Here is a 25,793-nt window from a genome sequence, read left to right on the forward strand (position 1 = left end):
CATAGTAATACAGTCCACATTCAAAGGCTATTTACTAGAATTTGTTTAATTTTGGAGGTAGGCTAGACCAATTATGTACCAAAGACATCTTAAATCAGTTTTTATTTTTTCGATTGGTTTTTCTACACAATCATTATAACGGTACAATCATTATTTTAATTCAGGTTTTCTCTAAAATGCACATGGATGTTTTGAATTGATCATTAGAAAGTCCATTTCATTGTGTTAGGCTTTGAAACAACATCCACAATGACCATGTTTTCCACATGCTGAACTTCTTTCTTCAGATTGATCAATCACAGTGAGGTGAATTATAAAATCACCTACTGTTTCGATGATAAGTGTTTGATGGGATTTTCTCTAGCATTTGCATTGATGTCAGAGTGATTAGAAGGACAATAGAGCCCTGAGTACCAGGCCATTAGCGACCTGATGGTCGTTAGCGAGTTGGGTCCTACCAACACATGTCCAGGCTGCATAAAAGGAGATTACCGTGACTCAACAATCACTGGAAATTTTACTCCAGTCATGACTCAAGACTGCCAGTGTGGCGGTAATACAGTCACCGCAACAGCCCTAATGCTGCCCAAATTGCAGACTTCCCAACTAACTGTAGGCATACCGATAACTGATGAAATAAAGGAAACACTTGAGTAAATGAAGGATACAAAGTATATGTTATGGTGTGGGGGTGCATTTTCCTGGCTTGGTTTAGGTCCACTTGTAGAATCTATGCCAAGGTGCACTGAAGCTGTTCTGGCAGCTCATGGTGGCCTAACACCATTTTAAGACACTTTATGTTGGTGTTTCCTTTATTTTGTCAGTTACCTGTATGTGCTTGTGATAAAACTTAATCCACAGTTATATATTTTTTTTAGAAACGATTTATCCTCTGTGGCCAAATTATGTTCTCTGGTGTATTTTGAATTAATCCGAGCCTGACTGTATGCTAGCAGGATAGTCCATATCTACAATAATCTTTGCTGATAGCGATGTTGTGTTTCCATAAGTGGATGAATTGGTCTAATTTAGTATGAACGGTAAAGCCTCAACACTTAGCTACCTCTTCCAATTAAAAAACAACAACACCTTTGTTATTGTTTTGTGTGACTACAGCATCAGCTATAAAATGCGAAAATAGAGTCACCTTCGAATTGAGAGAGGCGTCAAAGTGGACAACCCGCCTGGTTGGGTCATTATAATTAAAAACAATGCATTCTAAAATAAATCACATGCATGCTCGCCTTTGGTGAGTTTTGGCCATAAGTGTGTTGGAAATGTTTTTAATATGATGATATGAAGTCTGCCAGAGAAACACAAATGAAAGGGAATAATTATACTATATTAGTTTCATATGAACATGTAGGCTATTAGAAGTTTCTGTACTGATTTGTACTAGATCTCTTGCCATTTACATTGTGACTGGCCCTGGTCTGTCCGCTAGCGCTCTCATAGAGTTGGTGAGAATAGGCTGATGATACAAGGCTGGGCAGCTCTGTGGACGCTCATCTTATTTATGGTCCTATGAAGTGCAGGGTCAGGTCCTTCAACAGAAATAGTGAGCTTCCCGTAGGCCATAAAAAGCCAGGTTGGCTGTCTATTAATTGTTTTGTGTGTGTGTGTGTGTGTGTGTGAGACAGAAACCACATTTTTTGCTTTCCCAGATCAAGGAAGTGGGACGTGCAGACCAGGGCAGCCTGGGGTTGTATTCATTAGGCACGAAATGGAAGAAACAGACTGAAACGTCTTGGACTCTAATAAGAAATGTTCATTTCTGTTTCCCATTGCAATACATTTTTAGGGCAGGCTGTGGTCTCTGGTCTCCTGGTAGGAGGCCTCTTCAGTTACAGGAAGGCAAAGTTAGTTTTCTATGGCTAATGAATCAGGAACCTAATAACAGCCACAAAGGTGTGACAAAGGAGTTCGATTCCAGGTCCTCTTTGAATATCAAGACCGTTTTAGCCTGAGCTAAAGCCTAGGTCGCAGGCAAGGTGCCTAGGTCGCAGGCAAGGTTACTCACCACCCGTACAATGGCAACATTTCGGAGTACAGTACATGAGTCTGGATTAGAGGTCGACCGATTATGATTTTTCAACGCCGATACCGATTATTGGAGGACCAAAAAGCCGATACCGATTAATCGGCAGATTTTTATTTTATTTGTAATAATGACAATTACAACAATACTGAATTAACACTTATTTTAACTTAATATAATACATCAATACAATCAATTTAGTCTCAAATAAATAATGAAACATGTTCAACTTGGTTTAAATAATGCAAAAACAAAGTGTTGGAGAAGAAAGTAAAAGTGCAATATTTGCCATGTAAGAAAGCTAACGTTTAAGTTCCTTGCTCAGAACATGAGAACATATGAAAGCTGGTGGTTCCTTTTAACATGAGTCTTCAATATTCCCAGGTCAGAAGTTTTAGGTTGTAGTTATTATAGGAATTATAGGACTATTTCTCTCTATACCATTTGTATTTCATATACCTTTGACTATTGGATGTTCTTATAGGCACTTTAGTATTGCCAGTGTAACAGTATAGCTTCCGTCCCCCTCCTCGCCCCTACCTGGTCTCAAACCAGGAACACAACGACAACAACCACCCTCAAAGCAGCGTTACCCATGCAGGGCAAGGGAAACAACCACTCCAAGGCTCAGAGTGAGCGAGTGACGTTTGAAACGCTATTAGCTCGCGCTAACTAGCCAGCCATTTCACTTCGGTTACACCAGCCTCATCTCGGGAGTTGATAGGCTTGAAGTCATAAACAGCGCAATGCTTGACGCACAAGGAAGAGCTACTGGCAAAACGCACGAAAGTGCTGTTTGAATGAATGTTTCCACGCCTGCTTCTGCCTACCACCGCTCAGTCAGATACTTAGATACTTGTATGCTTGTATGCTCAGTCAGATTATGTATGACACGCTAAATAATATCTAGTAATATCATCAACTATGTGTAGTTAACAAAAAAAAATACCAAATACCAGTGTCCAAAAATACCGATTTCCGATTTGTTATGAAAACTTGAAATCGGCCCTAATTAATCTGCCATTCCGATTAATTGGTCGACCTCTAGTCTGGAAGTCATGTTACCTGCCAGAGCATATTTGTGAAATGGAAATTGAGAGTAAATATTTATCTTATAATGTTTCAACAGCAGGAAGTCGCAGATGTGCCGTTGTCCACCATCCCGGCTGAGAGCAGCCTCACTAACGGGGAGGTGGAAGAGGTGACCAACAACTCTGTCATGGAGTCAGTCCCCAAGGACCTGACGATGGTGGCCGTTGCGATGTGCCCGGTGGTCGCCGGGGCTGCTGTTGCCATGGAGACGGCAGAGATGGCAGTTGGGATGTCACCGGTGGTTGGGGCGGCGGTGTTGCCCGTTGACCAGGTGAAGGAGAGGCTGACGGGGGGACACCCGTGTGCCCAGTGCGACCGTGTCTTCATGTCCATGCAGGGGCTGAGGTCCCACGAGAGGAGCCACTCAGCCATGGCCATGTTCACCAGAGAGGACAAGTACAGCTGCCAGTACTGCCAGTTCGTCTCCCCCTTCAGACACAAGTAAGAGGACATAATATAAACTTAAAGTGGAACTGACAGTGTTTTAACTACTTAGCAAATGTGAAACAAACAAACAATCATATTATCAGTCAAAAATATAAAATGCCTAGTTTATGCTACAAAACCAACTTTATAAGAGGTTTTACAAATAGGTTCTATTTGACTCAAAATTCTATGATGTACAGTGTTGGCAGAATAGATAGATGCAGTTCAATGCATAATTAATATAAATCACCAGTACATTTCTTGGTAGTCCAAAAAATATTGCTATCAGGTTGTAAATCACAGCTGGCCTGGTACATTTTTTGCTGCCTCCACTCATTCGGGACACACTGTTTCAATTTCAACGACTCAATATTTTGAGAAAAAACGGATTACTGTAACTAAGGCTGGGAATGCCAATACAATCAAACTAGCAAGGGCAATGATCACAAGTCAGTCATAACTTGGCTAATTGGCTAGCGTAAGTGTCAAACACAAGGCCTGCGGGCCGAATAGGACACACAAGCAAGTGAACAGTTGAGTTCTACTCTATTAAAATTACAGGCTGATGCATTTGCATCATTGAATTCAACTTCAATTGCTTTGCTTTTTTTTGTCCCGTTTACAGCGAGCAGTGGAGGGAAAGTGTACAGACACGTGAATCGTGTTGCTAGCTAGCTATGCTGAACTTATGCACAGTTAGCATATATCTTAGCTGTCAGTCAATGTATTTGGCAGTCAGGCAGGAAAGTTCCCATTCAGTTGTCAAAATGTGGGTTAGTCTAGGCAGACAACTTGCAGAAGGAAGTGCAGGCTACTAACGTTACTCCCCATCGTTTAACAGTGCAATTTTGACGGCCAACTAGCTGAAAAAGTTTGAGGGGGTTTATCTAGTGTTCCCTCGTTTTTATCTCATCTCTCTCTGGCTAGCATTAGTTGTTGATCTTGTTTTTGTTGATGTGCATAGGCAACTGAGGGAGGGAGCATACTTTTTTCATGGTTGTTTGATCAATAGGTCTGTGAAGTGCCCAAATGTAAGATGACTACCATTCTATACTACATGGCCAAAAGTCATGGCCTTCAAATTAGTAGATTCAGCTACTTCAGCCACACCCGTTGCTGACAGGTGTATAAAATCGAGCACACAGACATGCAATCTCCATAGACAAACATTGGCTGTAGAATGGCCTTACTAAAGAGCTCAGTGACTTTCAACGTCATATAATGCCACCTTTCCAACAATTCTTCAAATTTCTGCCGTGCTAGATTTGCCCCGGTCAAATGTAAGTGCTGTTATTGTGAAGTGGAAAAGTATAGGAGCAACAACGGCTCAGCCTCAATGTGGTAGGCCTCACAAGCTCACAGAACGGGACTGCCGAGTGCAGTAGCGTGTAAAAATTGTCCTCGGTTGCAACACTCACTACCGAGTTCCAAACTGCCTCTGGAAGCATCATCAGCACAAGAGCTGTTAGTCGGGAGCTTCATTAAATGGGTTTCCATGGCCAAGCAGCTGCACACAAGCCAAAGATCACCATGCGCAATGCAAAGTTTTAAACCCTTCAAAATATATTTTATATTTGAGTTTCTTCAAATTAGCACACTCTTGGCATTCTCTCAACCAGCTTCACCTGGTATGCTTTTCCAGCAGTCTTGAAGGAGTTCCCACAATATGCTGAGCACTTTTTGGCTGCTTTTCCTTCACTCAACTCCAAACTGTGTTGAGGTTGGGTGATCATGGAGGCCAGGCCATCTGATGCAGCACTCCATCACTCTCCTTCTTGGTCAAATAGCCCTTACACAGCCTGGAGGTGTGTTGGGTCATTGTCCTGTTGAAAAACGAATGATAGTCCAACTGGGATGGCGTATTGCTGCAGAATGCTGTGGTAGCCATGCTGGTTAAGTGTGCCTTGAATTCAAAATAAATCATCAACCGTGTCACCAGCAAAGCACCCCCACACCATCACACCTCCGTGCTTCACAGTGGGAACCACACATGCAGAGATCATCCGTTCACCTACTCTGTGTCTCACAAAGACACGGCGGATGGATCCAAAAATCAAACATTTGGACTCGTCAGACCAAATGACAGATTTCCACTGGTCTAATGTCCATTGCTCATGTTTCTTGGCTCAACCAGGTCTCTTCTTATTATTGGTGTCCTTTAATAGTGGTTTCTTTGCGGCAATTCGACCATGAAGGTCTGATTCACGCAGTCTCCTCTGAACAGTTGATGTTTTGATGTGTCTGTTACTTGAACTCTGTGAAGCATTTATTTGGGCTGCAATTTCTGAGGCTGGTAACTCTAATGAACTTAACTGCTTCTTCCTTTCCTGTGGCGGTCCTCATGAGAACCAGTAGTTTCATCATAGCGCTTGATGGTTTTTGCGACTGCACTTGAAGAAACTTGTTTTAAAGTAATGATGGACTGTCATTTCTTTTTGCTTATTTGAACTGCTCTTGCCATAATATTGACTTTGTATTTTACCAAATAGGGATATCTTCTGTATACCACCTTTACCTTGTCACAACACAACTGATTGGAAGGAAAGTAATTCCACAAATTAACTTTTAACAATGCACACCTGTTAATTGAAATGCATTCCAGGTGAATACCTCATGAAGCTGGTTGAGAGAATGCCAAGAGTGTGCAAAGCTGGCAAAAGGTGGCTACTTTAAATAATCTCAAATAAAACATTTATGATTTGTTTAAAACTTTTTGGGTTACTACATAATTCCATATGTGTTATTTCATAGTTTTGATGTCGTCACTATTATTCTACAATGTAGAAGATAGGAAAAATAAAGAAAAACCCTGGAACGAGTAGGTGTGTCCAAATTTTTGACTGGTACTGTATATAAATATATATATTTTTTGTAAATACATTTTCGGGATGGAAAAACGTTATCACTGTAAACTTAACTGACTAAAAAGATATTAAAGATATTAAATATGTAGAAAAGACAATGGACCTATATATTTTTTTATAATATAATCTTTGAGAACTAACATTCCCCAAAATAAAATCTAAAATTCCCAAAACAATGAATTTAGCAGTATTGATTTTGTTATTATATTTGAGCAAAAGAACACAGTGTTAACACATGGCAAAATGCACAATTTTCTCTCAGCTCCATGGCAGAATATGTGGAATCACAGGAAATGAGCTTTAAAACTACTACATTTTTTCTTAACTCCATGGAGATATTGGTAGAATTCCAGGAATAAATATTAAAACATTTCTCTACACCTCAAGATGGGGGCCTCTAAAATGTTATCTAAAATCCAGCCCATTGCTATGCACCCTGCCATGCCCCATGCCACGCACACCACCTAAGCCCACCTAAGCTTGTAACGCCAGGCTAGTGGGTTTGTTTCCTGGGACCATCCATACGTACAATTTATGGTCGCATGACTGTAAGTTGCTTTGGATAAAATATTCTGCTAAATGGCATATATTATATTACACTGAGTGGACAGAACATTTGGAACACCTGCTCTTTCCATGACAGACTAACCAGGTGAATCCAGGTGAAAGCTATGATCCCTTATTGATGTCAGCTGTTAAATCCACTTCAATCAGTGTAGATGAACGGAAGGAGATGAACGGAAGATTTTTAAGCCTTGAGACATGGATTGTGTATTTTGACATTCCGGGGGTGAATAGGTAAGAAAAAATATGTAAGTGCCTTTGAATGGGGTGTGGTAGTAGGTGCCAGGCACACCTGTTTGAGTGTGTCAAGAACTGCAATTCTGCTGGGTTTTTCACCCTCAACAGTTCCTTGTGTGTATAAAGAATCGTCCACCACCAAAAGGACATCCAGCCAGTGGTCAAAAACGGGTCATTGATGAAAGAAGACAAAGGAGGCTGACACGAATTGTGCAGAGCAACAGACTGACTACGGTTAGTCAACTGACAGTCCAGTACACCATTGATGCCCAAAGACATAAAATAACTCGTCGTACCTTGACACAATGTGGTATTTCAGTTCCACTTCTTTCAGCATCAAAACAAGAGACCTCGGTTGCAGTGGGCTAAGGAACGAAAACACTGTGAACACTTGAGAATTGGAAAAACATTGCCTGGTCTGATGAATCCTGGTTCCTGCGGTTTCTCGCTGATGGGAGGACTTAGGGTATGGAGAAAACCACACGGGTACATGCATCCATCAGCGTTTCAACTTTGCACACTGGTGGTGGTGGTGTGACTGTGTTGAGGCTGTTTTCATGGCACACATTGGACCCCTTAATAAAAGTGGAGCACTGTTTGAATGTCACAGGATATCTGAACATCATTACCAATCAGGTGCAGCCCTTCACGGCAGCAGTGCAAATAGATTTCTTTCAGCCGGATAATGCCCCATGCCACAAGGCTAGGATTGTCCAGAAATGGTTTCACAAACATGTCAGCGAATTCATCTTACTGCAGTGGCCTGCCCAGTCACCAAATCTCAATCCAATTGAGCATCTGTGGGATGACCTGGGTTATTCGGAGGGATCCTCTATCAGCCAATTTGACTGTGGGAAAATGTGTGGGAAAATGGCACAGCATCCCTGTGGAACTCTTTCGACACCTTGTAGAGTCCATGCTCCAACAAATTGGGGCTGTTCTCAGGACAAAAGGGGGTGCAACTCAGTATTAGGTTGCTAATGTTTTGTACACTTAGTGTACACAGTTGAAGTCAGAAGTTTACATATACTTAGGTTGGAGTCATTAAAACTTGTTTTTCAACCATTCCACAAATTTCTTGTTAACAAACTATAGTTTTGGCGTTTAGGACATCTACTTTGTGCATGACACAAGTAATTATTCCAACAATTGTTTACAGACAGATTATTTCACTTATATTTCAGTGTATCACAATTCCAGTGCATCAGAAGTTTACATACACTAAGTTGACTGTGCCTTTAAACAGCTTGGAACATTTCGGAAAATAAGGTCATGGCTTTAGAAGCTTGTGATAGGCTAATTGACATCATTTGAGTCAATTGGAGGTGTAACTGTGGATCTATTTCAAGGCCTACCTTCAAACTTAGTGCCTCTTTGCTTGACATCATGGGGAAATCAGCCAAGACCTCAGAAAATAAATTGTAGACCTCCAGAAGTCTGGTTCATCCTTGGGAGCAATTTCCAAACAGCTGAAGGTACCACGCTCATCTGTACAAACAATAGTACGCAAGTATAAACACCACGCAGCCGTGATACCGCTCAGGAAGGAGAAGCGTTCTGTCTACTTGAGATGAACGTACTTTGGTGCGAAAAGTGCAAATCAATCCCAGAACAACAGCAAAGGACCTTGTGAAGATGCTGGAGAGAACAGGTACAAAAGTATGGCAGCATAATGTTGTGGGGGGGCTTTGCTGCAGGAGGGACTGGTGCACTTTACAAAATAGATGGCATCATGAGGTAGGAAAATTATGTGGATGTATTGAAGCAATATCTCAAGACATCAGTCAGGAAGTCAAAGCTTGGTCGCAAATGGGTCTTCCAAGTGGACAATGACCCCAAGCATACTTCCAAAGTTGTGGCAAAATGGCTTAAGGACAACAAAGTCAAGGTATTCGAGTTGCCATCACAAAGCCCTGACCTCAATCCTATAGAACATTTGTGGGCAGAACTGAAAAAGCATGTGTGAGCAAGGGGGCCTACAAACCTGACTCAGTTACACCAGCTCTGTCAGGCGGAACGGGCCAAAATTCACCCAACTTATTGTGGGAAGCTTGTGGAAGGCTACCCGAAACGCATGTCCCAAGTTAAACAATTTAAAGGCAATGCTACCAAATACTAATTGAGTGTATGTAAACTTCTGACCCACTGGGAATGTGATGAAAAGAATAAAAGCTGAAATAAATCTCTCTCTACAATCATTCTGACATTTCACATTCTTAAAATAAAGTGGTGATCCTAACTGACCTAAGACTGGGAGTTTTTACTAGGATTAAATGTCAGGAATTGTGAAAAACTGAGTTTAAATGTATTTGGCTAAGGTGTATGTAAACGTCTGACTTCAAGTGTACGTCTCGTGTCTGAGCCTTTGAATTGCAACTCCACTTTGTCTTTATACTGACGTTTTGTCTGTTTGATTATCTTACGGAGGGAATAACTACACTGTTTGTATTCGGCCATATCTCAGTCACCTTGCCATGGTTAAATGCGTTCGAGCTTTCAGTTTTGCTCGAATATTGCCATCTATCCACGGTTTCTGGTTAGGGTAGGTTTTTATTGTCACAGTCGGTACAACATCTCCTATACACTTCTCGATAAACTCAGTCACCGTATCAGTGTATTCATCTGTTATTCTCGGAGGCTACCTGGAACATATCCCAGTCCACGTGATCAAAACAATCTTGAAGCGTGGATTCCGATTGGTCAGACCTGTGTTGACTAGTCCTTAGCATGGGTACTTCCTGTTTGAGTTCCTGCCCATAAGAAGGGAGGAGCAAAATGGAGTCGTGATCAGATTTGTCGAAGGGAGGGCTGGGGAGGGTCTTGTAGGCATCCTAGAAGTTGGAGTAGCAGTGGTCGAGTGTTTGAGCAACACGACTTCTACAGTCAATGTGTTGATGGAACTTCGGTAGCGTTTTTCTCAAATTTGCTTTGTTAAAATCCCAAGCTACAATAAATTCTGCCTCAGCATATGTGGTTTTCAGTTTGCTTAAAGTCCAGTGAAGTTCTTTGAGGGCCGTCGTGGTATCGGCTTAAGGGGAATATTCACGGCTGTGACTATAACCGGAGAGAATTCTCTTGGGAGGTAACACGGTCAGCATTTGATTGTGAGGTATTCTAGGTTAAGTGAACAAAAGGATCTGAGTTCCTGTATGTTATCACAATCACACCATGAGTAGTTAATCATGAAACATACACCCCTGCCCTTCTTCTTCCCGGAGCGATATTTATTAATGTTCTGCGTGATGAACTGAGAACCTAACTGGCTGTACGAATTCAGACAGAGAGCCATGTTCCCGTGAAACAGAGTATGTTACTATCCCTGAAGTCTCTCTGGAAGGAATTCCTCGCCTTGAGCTCGTAAACTTTATTATCCAGAGACTGAACTTTAGTGAGTAATATACTTGGATGCGGTGGGTGGTGTGCGCACCTCCTGAGTCGGACTAGAAGTCCACTCCAACGACCTCTCCTCCGCCGGCAGTGTTTTTTGTCAGCCTCTGGAATCAGTTCAATTGCCCTGGGGGGTACGAACAAAGGATCAGATTCAGGAAAGTCGTATTCCTGGTCGTAGTGCTGGTAATGCTGGTGAGTTACCGCCGTTCTGATATCCAAAAGTTCTTCCTGGCTGTAATAACACAAAAAAATTACGGGTTAATAATGTAAGAGATAACACAAAAAATATATATACTGCAAAGTTTCCTAAGCGCTAGAAGCACGGCAGCCCTATCTGTCGACGCCATCTGTCATCTGAGCTGTGCTTTATGTCGGACATACACTCTGGATGGAATGTAGCCTAAGTGCCAGTCTGTTTGTGATTGACAATGACGGAGCAACGGGGTAGAAAAGAGCACAAAGAGATCTGGCACCAGGCTAGATGGAATGCGCATTTCCTCCAAAACTCACTCCAGTAGAATCCATTGAGACACTGTAGACATGGCAGACATTTTGATAGTGTAATTTGTCTTCTTATCCAAAGCTGAAAGACCTCATCTCAGCTCCCTTGTGTAGTCCCACTGTATTGCTGACCCAGAAAGTAAATGTGTTCCTATGCCACCCAAGAGGCTGGGATGAAAACACATTCATATTCCCCAGATCCCTTCTATGTGGTTTGCAGTCAGACACACAGAGATACACTAGGGATACTGGGACCATGGTAGATGGTTTTCTGCTATGGCCTCTGCTCAATAGTCCCTAGAAATTCTCTGCTAGTTGTGGTTCAGAAAATCAAGTTAGGTACAATCAGATTCCCTCTGCTTCCTTGGAAGTATTCTGTTGTGATGTGTTGAAACATATGTGCAGACCAGGGGTCGGAAAACATTTTGGCTCAAGGGCCACAGAATTTCAAGCGCCGCACAGATTTTTTGTAATTGATTTGATTGTAAAAAAATCTATTTGCAGGCCAGGAAAAGTCCATTCTAATTTCGACATACTTTCTATCTAGTTTTAGATGTTCAAGAGTAAAAAAAAAAAAGAAGTATTTATCAAACCTCCCGTGGGCTGGATTGAATGGGCCGTAGTTTGCCCACACCTGGTGTAGAAGTTTCTTTCTCTACATCCCACTCTGACCCCCCCCCTCCTCTCTCTCTGTCTCCCTCCCTTTCTTCTCATTCACTCTCGCTCCTCTTTGTCTGTGTCTCTCTCCTCAGTCTGGACAAACATGTGCAGTCTCACCACAGGCACCACAAGCCGTTCAGATGCAAGCTCTGTCCTTTTAAGTCTGCTTACCTGAGCCGATTGAAGAGTCATCTGCACAAAGCGCACCCAGGTAAAAACCACACACCTCACTACTCTGTGCTCACCACGACTTCACCAGTGGTCATTGTTTGTTATGGGGCAAAAATTCTACTTCCAGTGCCTTCAAAGTTTTCACACCCCTTGAATTGTTCGATGTTTTGTTGTGTTACAGCCTAAATTTAAAATGGATTAAATTTCGATTTTGTGTCACTGGCCTACGCCTACGCATACCCCATAATGTCAAAGTACAATTATGTTTTTAGCCATTTTTACAAATTAATTTTTAAAATGTACGCTGAAATGTCTTGAGTCAATAAGTCAATTATCTGTACGGTCCCTCAGTCGAGCAGTGAATTACAAACACAGATTCAACAACAAAGACCAGGAATGTTTTCCAATGCCCCTATTGGTAGATTGGTAAAAAAAAAAAAAAAAAAGACATTAAATATCCTTTTGAGCATGGTGGAGTTATTACTTACACTTTGGATGGTGTATCAATACACCTAGTCACTACAAAGATACAGGCATCCTTCCTAACTCATTTGCCAGAGAGGAAGGAAACCGCTCAGGGATTTCACCTTGAGGCCAATGGTGACTTTAAAATAGTTAGAGTTTAATGGCTGTGATAGGAGAAAAACTAAGGATGGATCAACAACATTGTACTTACTCCACAATACTAACCTAAATGACAGAGTGAAAAGTAGGAAGGCTGTACAGAATAAAACATATTCCAAAACATGCATCCTGTATGCAATAAGGCACTAAAGTGAAACTTTGTCCTGAATAAAAAAAAGTGTAATGTTTGGGGGCGAATCCAACACGTCACTTAGTACCTCTCTTCATATTTTCAAGCATGGTGGTGGCTGCATCATGTTATGGGTATGTTTGTCATTGGCAAGGACTAGGGAGTTTTTTTAATAAAAAGAATCTGAGGAAAACCTGGTTCAGTCTGCTTTCCAACAAACTGGGAGACAAATTCTCCTTTCAGCAGGATAATAACCTAGAACACAAGGCCAAATATACGCTGGCATGGCTTACCAATACATCATTGAATTTTCCTGAGTTTTTACTTAAATCGTCTTGAAGATCTATGGCAAGACTTGAAAATGGCTGTCTAGCAAGGATCAACAACCAACTTGACAGAGTGTGAAAGAAATTCTTAAAGAATAATGTGCAAATATTGTATAATCCAGGTGTGCAAAGCTCTTAGACTTACCCAGAAATATTCACAGCTGTAATCAATTGATTCTAACATGTATTGTTGATATGTATTGGTTTAATACTTATGTAATCAAAATATATTTGTGTTTTATTTTTCATAAATGTTTTACAAATGTTTTTCTTCCGCTTTGACATTAGAGTATTTTGTGTCGATCGTTGACAAGAAATGACAATTGAATCCATTTTAAGCCCACCTTGTAACACAACAAAATGTGGAAAAAGTCAAGGTGTGTGAATACTTCCGGAAGGCACTATAAGTAGAATTTTTACTCGTAGTTGGCTAAACAGCACAAACTGATCCTGAAACAGACTAGTGGGTTATTGACCACACCTGTGTATTGGGCTGTGGGCTAGTCTGAATGTCTGACTACCACAGCTGTTTGAGAATCTTAAATCAACACTAATATCGTCATTCCCTTAGGATGTCCCCTATGGGAATATCTTAAACGGAGTCTTGTGATTGAGTACATTGAATATCATAGCTATGCAAAGTCTTTGGTTGAGTCCAAAATGGTCAAAAAGTAGTGCACTATATAGAGAAAAGGGTGCCTAGGGAAAGGGTGCCATTGCAGACGCAGCCTATATATTTTCTCTGTTCAATGTTATGTTTCTTTCATTAGATATTTTGTATTTTCGCAAAGGATTCTGTAGTCTACAGAAATTGATTCCACAGATGCAGCCAGTGAACCAATGCCCGAGCAGAGGAATAGATAGTCAATCATCACAAATGACAATGAGAGTACAAAAACTAGTCATGAATGGTTGTCTACAGTTATGATTGGAAAATAACACAGAAAGATGAGTCAACAACAATCAACAGTTGATTCAGATAATCGACTTCCGAACCAGAGCCATTTAGAATTTGATTACATTTTGAAAGTGTTCTGACATGGTCTGTTGGTGGTGGTGTCAAAAACACCATGTTTTCTGCTTCTGTTGTGTATTGTATCAATCTCACAATCATCCAGCCACTTATTTGCCTGTGGGTTTTGATTGCTGCCTTGGTAATGCATAATGTTTATGCTGTGGAATCCATACCCATTGGGCACAAACTGGTTGAGTCAACGTTGTTTCAACGTAATTTCAACGTAACTCATTGTGACGTAGAATCTACTAAAAGTCATCAAAACGGATGTTTTGAGGATAACATTTCAACCACAGGATTATGTCATGATGGTAACCAATTTTCACCTTGTATAAAATCTGTTGAATTTGTACCTTTGAAACAACGTCATATTTGCAATCAGAAAAAAAAATGATAAGCTGGGCCGCACCCTCTACTGGACAGTTGAACTATCTACAGTACAGTTACCTATTTAGTTCTCCCATCCAGGGTTTTAACTAAGGTCAGCCCTGCTGAGCTTTGTATTTGTCACTGACTACTGCCAATGTGCTATCGTGAGAATGATTATTGAATCTATCTATTAATAACGAAATATATTCACTGTTGCTATCGAAGTCCTTTAAAGGGTATGTTTAACAGGGCAAATAAAATATAACCATACTTTATAAGTGATATATCGTCAAGGATACTATTTAGGCCTACGGCATTTGAAGTTAGTAACAACTAATGTTTCAATTCAACCCAGGGTTCAACAAAAAATGTCCAATACATATAAGCCTAGGACTTCAAGCATAGGTTGATTTCAGATGTAATCGTCAAGTTAATAATGAACGTGTTGGATTCACGTCTCCAGCCGAAAATCAAAGATAAAGGATAGGAATAAATCAAATCAAACTTTAAATGCACTTCATGTTGATATTTGTTTGCATTGTCAACCAAACACAATTCATTATTACTTTTGTAATACAGTACATAGTCTAAAGTAAATGCCATCTTGCAAACTATTGTAACAGTATTTAAAGAGTTTATTTTCAAAAAGCCATATCCCCCTTTTTTTTTTCTTTTTTTACATTTGTCTGTTTTGTTCAGAAATGATTGCTTATGGGTACCTTCATGTTTGTGTAAAATATTACTGTTCTCAGTAATAGATTCATAGATTTTAGATCTGCTAAATGACAAAAATGTCAAATGTAAATATTTAACATGCAGATCACACCTTATTGTATTGAATAATTTGGATTATTTTATATATATATTGATGTCACAAATGTATCATTTGTACAGTTTTTTTATAGAAAATGTAGTTATTTGTTACATTTGACTGTATAAAACCTAGCAGTACTACTACTTATAAGAAGTACAGTGAAGATGTATAAATACAGAATATCTGACATTGTATTCCCATTTGAACCTTGGGCCAGATTCTATCAGATCCGTGCGAGCCGACACTTTCTCGTTCCAAACTTCTAACACAAGTGGGTGGCTTCGTGACAATGACCACAGGAGCAGCCGCTCTGATTTGACAGCTCTACCTCGGACACCGCCAAAGCACTACCTATGCGGGTGTCGGCTATCGCCGGTTAATGCTTGATCTGACCTAGGCCTTTGTCGTGCTTTTAAATAGTTGAAAGCGCAGTGTTTCAAGACAACTAAACCAAAAATACAACCTTGTTTTTTTTATTGGAATTTGGTTGTTCTTTTAGATGGTTTTAAGCATAGTGATAACATGTTGGGAATTCAACAAACTACTTACCCTCCTTGTGAGTGGGTGAATAAAGATTGAAATGTCATTGATCAACATCTCAACTAAATATTACCAACATTTCCTCGTTGAAATGACATGATGTGCACAGTGGGTAACGTGTGGTATGTGAATGCTGGTTCTCTCGATAAGGTGCAAAAGTCATTCAAGGGTAGATTAGCAGAAAATGAGTGTCAACACCCCTCTTTTCAGATCCGTCGGCAGGCGCTGGCTCTGTCTGTCTGGCTGAAAGCTTTTGGGCTTACTATATAGTATCAAGCCTATCGATTTTCCCTTGAATGGACTGAGGGTGGTCATCATAAAATTGTAAAAAAAAATGAAAATTGTTGACAGAGGCAGATTTTTGTGTCTTGTGCTACTCGAAGTCTGAACACTGAATGACATGCTCAACTCTATACTAAGTTGGATAAAGCCACTTTCAAAAGAGTTTCTCTCTGACCAAAGTTCATGCTCCTTTGCCAAAGAGAGAGAGTCCTTGCTTGTGCACTCTGTCTTTTTCTTTTTAGCTGGGTTGAACTGTGACTTGGGCATTAACGAAATTAGAATGATATACAGTGCCTTGCGAAAGTATTCGGCCCCCTTGAACTTTGCGACCTTTTGCCACATTTCATTCAGGCTTCAAACATAAAGATATAAAACTGTATTTTTTGTGAAGAATCAACAACAAGTGGGACACAATCATGAAGTGGAACGACATTTATTGGATATTTCAAACTTTTTTAACAAATCAAAAACTGAAAAATTGGGCGTGCAAAATGATTCAGCCCCTTTACTTTCAGTGCAGCAAACTCTCTCCAGAAGTTCAGTGAGGATCTCTGAATGATCCAATGTTGACCTAAATGACTAATGATGATAAATACAATCCACCTGTGTGTAATCAAGTCTCCGTATAAATGCACCTGCACTGTGATAGTCTCAGAGGTCCGTTAAAAGCGCAGAGAGCATCATGAAGAACAAGGAACACACCAGGCAGGTCCGAGATACTGTTGTGAAGAAGTTTAAAGCCGGATTTGGATACAAAAAGATTTCCCAAGCTTTAAACATCCCAAGGAGCACTGTGCAAGCGATAATATTGAAATGGAAGGAGTATCAGACCACTGCAAATCTACCAAGACCTGGCCGTCCCTCTAAACTTTCAGCTCATACAAGGAGAAGACTGATCAGAGATGCAGCCAAGAGGCCCATGATCACTCTGGATGAACTGCAGAGATCTACAGCTGAGGTGGGAGACTCTGTCCATAGGACAACAATCAGTCGTATATTGCACAAATCTGGCCTTTATGGAAGAGTGGCAAGAAGAAAGCCATTTCTTAAAGATATCCATAAAAAGTGTTGTTTAAAGTGTGCCACAAGCCACCTGGGAGACACACCAAACATGTGGAAGAAGGTGCTCTGGTCAGATGAAACCAAAATTGAACTTTTTGGCAACAATGCAAAACGTTATGTTTGGCGTAAAAGCAACACAGCTGAACACACCATCCCCACTGTCAAACATGGTGGTGGCAGCATCATGGTTTGGGCCTGCTTTTCTTCAGCAGGGACAGGGAAGATGTTTAAAATTGATGGGAAGATGGATGGAGCCAAATACAGGACCATTCTGGAAGAAAACCTGATGGAGTCTGCAAAAGACCTGAGACTGGGACGGAGATTTGTCTTCCAACAAGACAATGATCCAAAACATAAAGCAAAATCTACAATGGAATGGTTCAAAAATAAACATATCCAGGTGTTAGAATGGCCAAGTCAAAGTCCAGACCTGAATCCAATCGAGAATCTGTGGAAAGAACTGAAAACTGCTGTTCACAAATGCTCTCCATCCAACCTCACTGAGCTCGAGCTGTTTTGCAAGTAGGAATGGGAAAAAATGTCAGTCTTTCGATGTGCAAAACTGATAGAGACATACCCCAAGCGACTTACAGCTGTAATCGCAGCAAAAGGTGGCGCTACAAAGTATTAACTTAAGGGGGCTGAATAATTTTGCACGCCCAATTTTTCCGTTTTTGATTTGTTAAAAAAGTTTGAAAAATCCAATAAATGTCGTTCCACTTCATGATTGTGTCCCACTTGTTGTTGATTCTTCACAAAAAAATACAGTTTTATATCTATATGTTTGAAGCCTGAAATGTGGCAAAAGGTCGCAAAGTTCAAGGGGGCCGAATACTTTCGCAAGGCACTGTATTTCTTTACTTCATTTTAGCAGGGAGTCCCATTGAAATCAAACCCGGCATGAGCACAATTCATAAAATGTACAGCATTCAAACATACAACGTAATAAAAAAACATACAATGCTACAAGCAATTTAAGAACAAACACAATGAGGTCCTTCGTTAACGACTTAAACGACTTGAACTGCCCTAGAGGCACCAGACCATCAAAGTGCAGAAGGCTTTGCAGATTTCCTAATTCTTTAGTGATCAACGGGACCTCTAGCGTTAGCCATCCCTGCTATTGGGTCTGGTAACTCGTATGTAATTTAACAATGAAGTAAGGTATCGTGGAAGTTTGCACTAGAAGGCTTTATAAACAAAAACAGAGCAGTGAATTGATCTACGAGACTTGAGAGAGGTCCATCCTACTTTCTGATAAAGAGTGTAGTGATGTATACTGAACCTATTGGTGTAATGAAAGGTAGTACACTATGATAAACTGCGTTCAATACAGTGGCAGCTGCATTCATATAGACAATCTCACCATAGTCTAAAGCTGGAATGAATGTCGACTGAATTATTATTTTCTGCTATATAACGAAAGGCAAGACATATTCCTATAAAATAAGCCCATTTGAAATCTTAATTTCTTAACTAACTCATTAACGTCCTTTCTGAAAGATTTTCGTCAATCCAGATGCCCAGATATTTATAAGCGGGGACACGATCAAATGTACATAATTATACATAAATCATCAGATACATTTTGACGTGAATTAGAAAATAACATTCTGTACTTGGTTTCACCTGCATTTAGTACCAATTTGAGTTAAACGAAGGCTTTCTGCAGGGCATTAAAGGCAGACTGGAGCTCCGAAAGAGCCAGAGCCGACTGCGGGGGCAATAGCATACACAACAGTGTCATCTGCATACAGGAGTATAGTATGTATTAAAAAATCAATTGCAGAAAGACAAACATTGTTTATACAGACAGTAAAAAGTACAAGACCTAAAATTTACCCTTGCGGGACACCTTTCATAATGTCAAAGAAACCTGACTTAGCACCATCAGAAGAAACCCATTGTGTCCTGTCTATCAGGTAATTTTCAAACCAATTGCAAACTGCCTGACCCAGGTCAATGTTAGACCAGTCTAAGAATGAATAATGGAACGTCAACAGTGTCGAAAGCCTTTGACAGGTCTATAAAAGGGCAGCACAATGCCTTTTGTCAATGCTATTTACAATGTAATTTATTACCAAAGAAGCAACAGATATACGTAGTTTAGAGATTGGGCGATAATTATTCATGTCCGAGGGGGTCATAATAAAACTGCGAGATTCATGAAAGATTGATTTCATTCCTGTTTACTCTTGACACACACAGGCGTCTTTAGGTCCTTAAAAAGTGCTCTATAAAACCCTTCTATTATTATTATTTTGCAGGAGAGAACACGTATAAGTGCTTGTCCTGCCCCTTCTCCTCAATGACTATCAGCCAACTGAAGGAGCACTCTCTGAGGGACCATGGGCAGGCCCTGACCCTCCCCAAGCTGCGCGCTGGCACTACCACCCACACCCAGGTTCTCCAGGCCGGCCACGACCCCCAGATCAGTCCCTTCAGGCTGGGCTCAGATCCTCACCAGACAACCCTGACCTCTGACCTTGACGGTAAGAGCTCCATCTGTAGCATCTAACAGATTGGGGGACTTTTATTGATCTTAGAGTTTTTGGTTTTGTTTATTTTTGTCTTATTTATTTATTCTTTATTTACCAGGAAATTCACAATTAGATAGATCACTTTTTCAAATTAGCCCTAATTTATCATTTATTCGCTGATATGCAGTTTAGGCGCTGTTGACACAAATACACATTTTCAATTACTACCAGTACAAGTCTTGTTCATTTCACATCTGGAGAGCATCAGAACTCAGCAGGGCAGCCCATTTCACCGCTTTGGGAAACATTGTGGTAGGAGTAAAAGCATGAATGAAGAATGAAGAATCACAGAATTCACGGTGTTAGACCTGATCAAACAGGATATATCTTTCTGATTGTGCCCATGACTGGTTCCCAGAAGGTGTTAATCTAGCGTGTCAGGTGCCCGGCTCTCCATGTGTCCAACCGACCTTCCGCTCTGTTCTAGAATGTTCTTGGCAGCTGTCATCTGCTGCTGGCACAATGGAATTTTCCCTCTAGGTGGAAGTGGAACACAAAACATGGAACACAGACAGATCAGAGAAGCACTATGGAATGCAACCCCCATGTCACCGTTGGCTACAGAAAACAAATTAAGCATTGAGGAGGACCAGAGCCCATCAAATATCTCTCTCACTCTCAATCTTTGTAGCTTGGTAACATGGCAAAGCTGGTGGATTGCTTGCTAAACGTTTAGTTAGGTGTAGAGTTTTAAGCTATGAACGATCTCGTCTGTTGCTTGACTGTCTGTGTTCGTAATGATACTAGTGTAAAACGATTTTTAAGATGACGAGCTATCGTTGCTGGAGGCTGCGACAGTTTTAATTCGACCACGCCGTTGGAGAACTTTGCTGCAATGCAGGACATTACAAACTTGTAGTGTCTTTGAAGTTTTAAAGTGCTTCAGAAGTTTATAATTTCCACTTTGAAGAAGGCTTGCTTTCTCTCCTTGGCTGATCTTCTAAACTCCCCGACGACTCTGCTGCTTGCTGCTCCATGGTGGTTTTGCACTATTAAATACAGTACCAGTTTAAAGTTTGGACACACCAACTAATTTCAGTGTTTTTCATTATTGCTACTATTTTTTACATTGTAGAATATAGTGAAGGCATCAAAACTATTAAATAACACATATGGAATCATGTACTACCCAAACAAATGTTAAACAAAATTTGCTGTCACACTCTTGGCATTCTCTCAACCAGCTTCAATGAGGTGGCAAGAACAGCTCAATTAAGCAAAGAGAAACGACAGTCCGTCATTACTTTTAAGACATTAGCGTCAGTCAATGCGGAACATTTCAAGACCTTTGAAAGTTTCTTCAAGCGCAGACGCAAAAACCATCAAGCGCCATGATGAAGCTGGTTCTCATGAGGACCACCACAGGAAAGGAAGAACCAGAGTTACCACTGCTACAGAGGATGGACATCTGTCCTTTGGTCTGATGAATACAAATTTGAGATTTTTGGTTCCAACCACTGTGTCTTTGTGAGATGCAGAGTAGGTGAACGGATGATCTCCGCATGTGTGGTTCCCACCGTGATGCATGGAGGAGGAGGTGTGATGGTGGGGGGGTGCTTTGCTGCTGACACTGTCTGTGATTTATTTAGAATTCAAGGCACACTTAGCCAGCATGTCTACCACAGCATTCTGCAGCGATACGCCATACCACCTGGTTTGCGCTTTGTGGGACAATCATTTATTTTTCAACAGGACAATGGCCAAACACACCTCCAGGCTGTGTAAGTATCATGTTTCAGGTAAGACCCAAATGCAGACTGTGTTGAAGTAACAATGTCTATTACAGAAACAGAGGCAGGCAAACAACCGGTCAAGCCAGGCAGGGGTCGATAATCCAGAATAGAGGTACAGGACGGCAGGCAGGCTCAGGGTCAGGGGCAGGCAGAGTGGTCAGGCAGGTGGGCTCAGAGTTAGGACAGGCAAGGGTAAAAGCCAGGAGGGCGAGAGAAAATAAGAGACTTGGACAAAACAGGAGCTGAGATAAAATGCTAGTTGACTTGACAAGCAAGACCAACTGGCAGCAGCCAAACAGAGAACACAGGTATAAGTACCCAGGGGATAGTGGGGAAGATGGGTGACACCTGGAGGGGGTGGAGACAAGCACAAGGACAGGTGGAACACATCAGGATGTGACAGTAAGGGCCATTTGACCAAGAAGGAGAATGATGGAATGTTGCATCAGATGACCTTGCCTCCACAATCACCTGACCTCAACCCAATTGAGATGGTTTGGGATGAGATAGACTGCAGAGTGAAGGAAAAGCAGTCAACAAGTGCTCAGTAAATGTGGGAACTCCTTCAATAATGTTGGAAAAGCATTCCAGGTGAAGCTGGTTGAGAGAATGCCAAGTGTGTGCAAAGCTGCCATTAAGGCAAAGGGTGGCTACTTTGAAAAATCTCAAATATGTTTAGATTTTTTTAACGCTTGTTTGCTTACTACATGATTCCATATGTGTTGTTTCATAGTTTTGATGTCTTATTATTATTATTATTATTATTATTATTCCACAAAGTAGAAAATAGTCAAAAGAAAATAAAGAAAAACCTTTGAATGAGTAGGTGTGTCTGTAAGGGTCCTGTGTGTAGCTGGTGTAGAGAGTCAGGCGCAGGACAGCAGAATTGCGTAATCAATGTATTTTACTCAAACAGACAAATTTACAAAGTAACATCACGAGCCCACAAAGACGGACCGGATTACAATAAACAATCACTCACAAACACAACATGGGAAACAGAGGGTTAAATAATAATAAAGTAATTGGTTGAGTGAAGCCAGGTGTGTAAGACAAAGACAGAACAAATGGAAAATGAAAAGTGGATCGGTGGTGGCTAGAAAGCCGGTGACTTCAAACACCGCCCGAACACCGCCCGAACATGGAGAGGGACCGACTTCAGCGGAAGTCGTGACAGTGTCCAAATGTTTGACTGGTATTGTATCACTTGGACAGAGGTATTGGCTCTGCTACTCCTATTTAAAAAGACAGATTACTACTTTCTCAAACTGTGCTTGCCTTCTCACCTACATATTTTCCTCTTTTACAGAGAAAATATTGCTGTTATGAATCAGGTGTGGCATTGTTCGATTTATGACCTTTTCGGACCCGCTTTAAATGACGTGCAGCTTGTAAAGGCTTCATAAATCCTTGATAAACACTACATACAGTGGGGCATACAGTTCTCCCACTTAAAAAGATGAGAGAGGCCTGTAATTTTCAGCATAGGTACACTTCAACTATGACAGAAAAAATAATATTTGACATGGGTGGTTATGCCACAGTTATGCCACATTTATTAACCCTTCATAGAGCATGACATACAACTATAGATGATATATGTGACACATTTACAGTGGGGCAAAAAAGTATTTAGTCAGCCACCAATTGTGCAAGTTCTCCCACTTAAAAAGATGAGAGAGGCCTGTAATTGTAATCATAGGTACACATCAACTATGACAGACAAAATGACAAAATAAATCCAGAAAATCACATTGTAGGAATTTTAATGAATTTATTTACAAATTATGGTGGAAAATAAGTATTTGGTCACCTACAAACAAGCAAGATTTCTGGCTCTCACAGACCTGTAACTTCTTCTTTAAGAGGCCTGTCTGTCATCCACTCGTTACCTGTATTAATGGCACCTGTTTGAACTTGTTATCAGTATAAAAGACACCTGTCCACAACCTCAAATAGTCACACTCCAAACTCCACTATGGCCAAGACCAAAGAGCTGTCAAAGGACACCAGAAACAAAATTGTAGACCTACACCAGGCTGGGAAGACTGAATCTGCAATAGGTAAGCAGCCTGGTTTGAAGAAATCAACTGTGGGAGCAATTATTAGGAAATGGAAGACATACAAGACCACTGATAATCTCCCTCGATCTGGGGCTCCACGCAAGATCTCACCCCGTGGGGTCAAAATGATCACAAGAACGGTGAGCAAAAATCCCAGAACCACACGGGGGGACCTAGTGAATGGCCTGCAGAGAGCTGGGACCAAAGTAACAAAGCCTACCATCAGTAACACACTACGCCGCCAGGGACTCAAATCCTGCAGTGCCAGACGTGTCCCCCTGCTTAAGCCAGTACATGTCCAGGCCCGTCTGAAGTTTGCTAGAGAGCATTTGGATGATCCAGAAGAAGATTGGGAGAATGTCATATGTTCAGATGAAACCAAAATATAACTTTTTGGTAAAAACTCAACTCGTCGTGTTTGGAGGACAAAGAATGCTGAGTTGCATCCAAAGAACACCATACCAACTGTGAAGCATGGGGTTGGAAGCATCATGCTTTGGGGCTGTTTTTCTGCAAAGGGACCAGGACGACTGATCCGTGTAAAGGAAAGAATGAATGGGGCCATGTATCGTGAGATTTTGAGTGAAAACCTTCCATCATCAAGGGCATTGAAGATGAAACGTGGCTGGGTCTTTCAGCATGACCATGATCCCAAACACACCACCCGGGCAACGAAGGAGTGGCTTCGTAAGAAGCATTTCAAGGTCCTGGAGTGGCCTAGCCAGTCTCCAGATCTCAACCCCATAGAAAATCTTTGGAGGGAGTTGAAAGTCCGTGTTGCCCAGCAACCGCCCCAAAACATCACTGCTCCAGAGGTGATATGCATGGAGGAATGGGCCAAAATACCAGCAACAGTGTGTGAAAACCTTGTGAAGACTTACAGAAAACGTTTGACCTCTGTCATTGCCAACAAAGGGTATATAACAAAGTATTGAGATACACTTTTGTTATTGACCAAATACTTATTTTCCACCATATTTTGCAAATAAATTCATTAAAAATCCTACAATGTGATTTTCTGGATTTATTTTGTCATTTTGTCTGTCATAGTTGATGTGTACCTATGATTACAATTACAGGCCTCTCTCATCTTTTTAAGTGGGAGAACTTGCACAATTGGTGGCTGACTAAATACTTTTTTGCCCCACTGTAAATGTGTCACATATATCATCTATAGTTGTATGTCATGCTCTATGAAGGGTTAATAAATGTGGCATAACTGTGGCATAACCACCCATGTCAAATATTACATAAAGCTGTGTTTAAGTAACGCATAATAAAGGCTTTATAAATCATAATAGATTGAGGCTTCACAAAGAATGTATAACCTTGTCATGCATATTTGTAGAGCATTGCAATGCCACGATAGTGGGTTCTATTCCCGGGACAGCCCATGGAAATGTATGCACGCGCACACATGACTGCAAGTCGCTTTGGATAAAAGTGTCGGCTAAATTGCATACATTATATTATTCTAAACCAGGATGGCCCAACCGTTTTTTCTCTTGGGTGCATCGCCAATATTGAACCTGACCTCAACTTTCCCTAAAATGCTGGACTACAGGATGAGACACTTTAAAGTGCAGTCATGCACAGCAAACGAATGAAATGTATAAAATTACATTGCTGGACTTTTGGAAACTTAATATATGTGTATTGTTTTAAAAAAAATACAAGGAAATGTATGGTTTAACCATGTTTTTAATGTTTATATGTGTTACTTGTTAGTGATAATTCCCTTCATGTATGTGTCATGAATGACCAAAAGTGTCTGACTTGATATACTGAACAAGTGTCTGTCCAACGTTTCATGAGCTGACATAAAAGATCCCATACATTTTCCATGAGCACAAAAAGCTTATTTTCCTCAAATTTGGTGCACAAATTTGTTTACATCCCTGTTAATGAGCATTCCTTCTTGGCAATATAATCCATTCACCTGTCAGCTGTGGCATATCAAGGAGCTGATTTAACAGCATGATCAATACACCTTGTGCGACAATAAAAGACCACTCTAAAATGTGCAGTTTTTAATCGCACAACACAATGATGGGGACGATAAAAGGCCATTCTAAATTGTGCAGTTTTGTCACACAACACAATGCCACAAATGCCTCAAATTTTAAGGAGTGCAATTGGCATGCTGACTGCAGGAATGTCCACCAGAGCTGTTGCCAGAGAATTGCATTTCTCTACCATAAGCCTCCTCCAACATTGTTTTATAGAATTTGGCAGTACATCTAACCAGCCTCACAACCGCAGACCATGTGTAACCACACCAGCCCAGGACCTCCACATCCAGCTTCTTCACCTGCGGGATCGTCTGTGACCAGCCACCCAGACAGCTGATGA

General features: G+C 40.9%; 1 protein-coding gene across 2 annotated transcripts in view; it reads left to right on the plus strand.

Moving 5' to 3' along the window:
* LOC110523964 (zinc finger protein 462) overlaps positions 1–25,793 on the plus strand; it is a 95,961-nt gene that overhangs the window by 59,173 nt on the left and 10,995 nt on the right. Inside the window, exons 5-7 of one of the 2 annotated variants that reach the window (XM_021603145.2) lie at positions 3,171–3,571; positions 11,865–11,983; positions 19,373–19,597. In XM_021603145.2, the coding sequence (XP_021458820.2) occupies positions 3,171–3,571; positions 11,865–11,983; positions 19,373–19,597 (745 nt within the window). Of the gene's footprint in view, positions 1–3,167; positions 3,572–11,864; positions 11,984–19,372; positions 19,598–25,793 lie in introns of both variants that reach the window. The other variant, XM_021603144.2, reaches the window with a different exon arrangement.

Source organism: Oncorhynchus mykiss, chromosome 5 (assembly GCF_013265735.2).
Source record: "Oncorhynchus mykiss isolate Arlee chromosome 5, USDA_OmykA_1.1, whole genome shotgun sequence".
Lineage (NCBI taxonomy): Eukaryota > Metazoa > Chordata > Actinopteri > Salmoniformes > Salmonidae > Oncorhynchus > Oncorhynchus mykiss.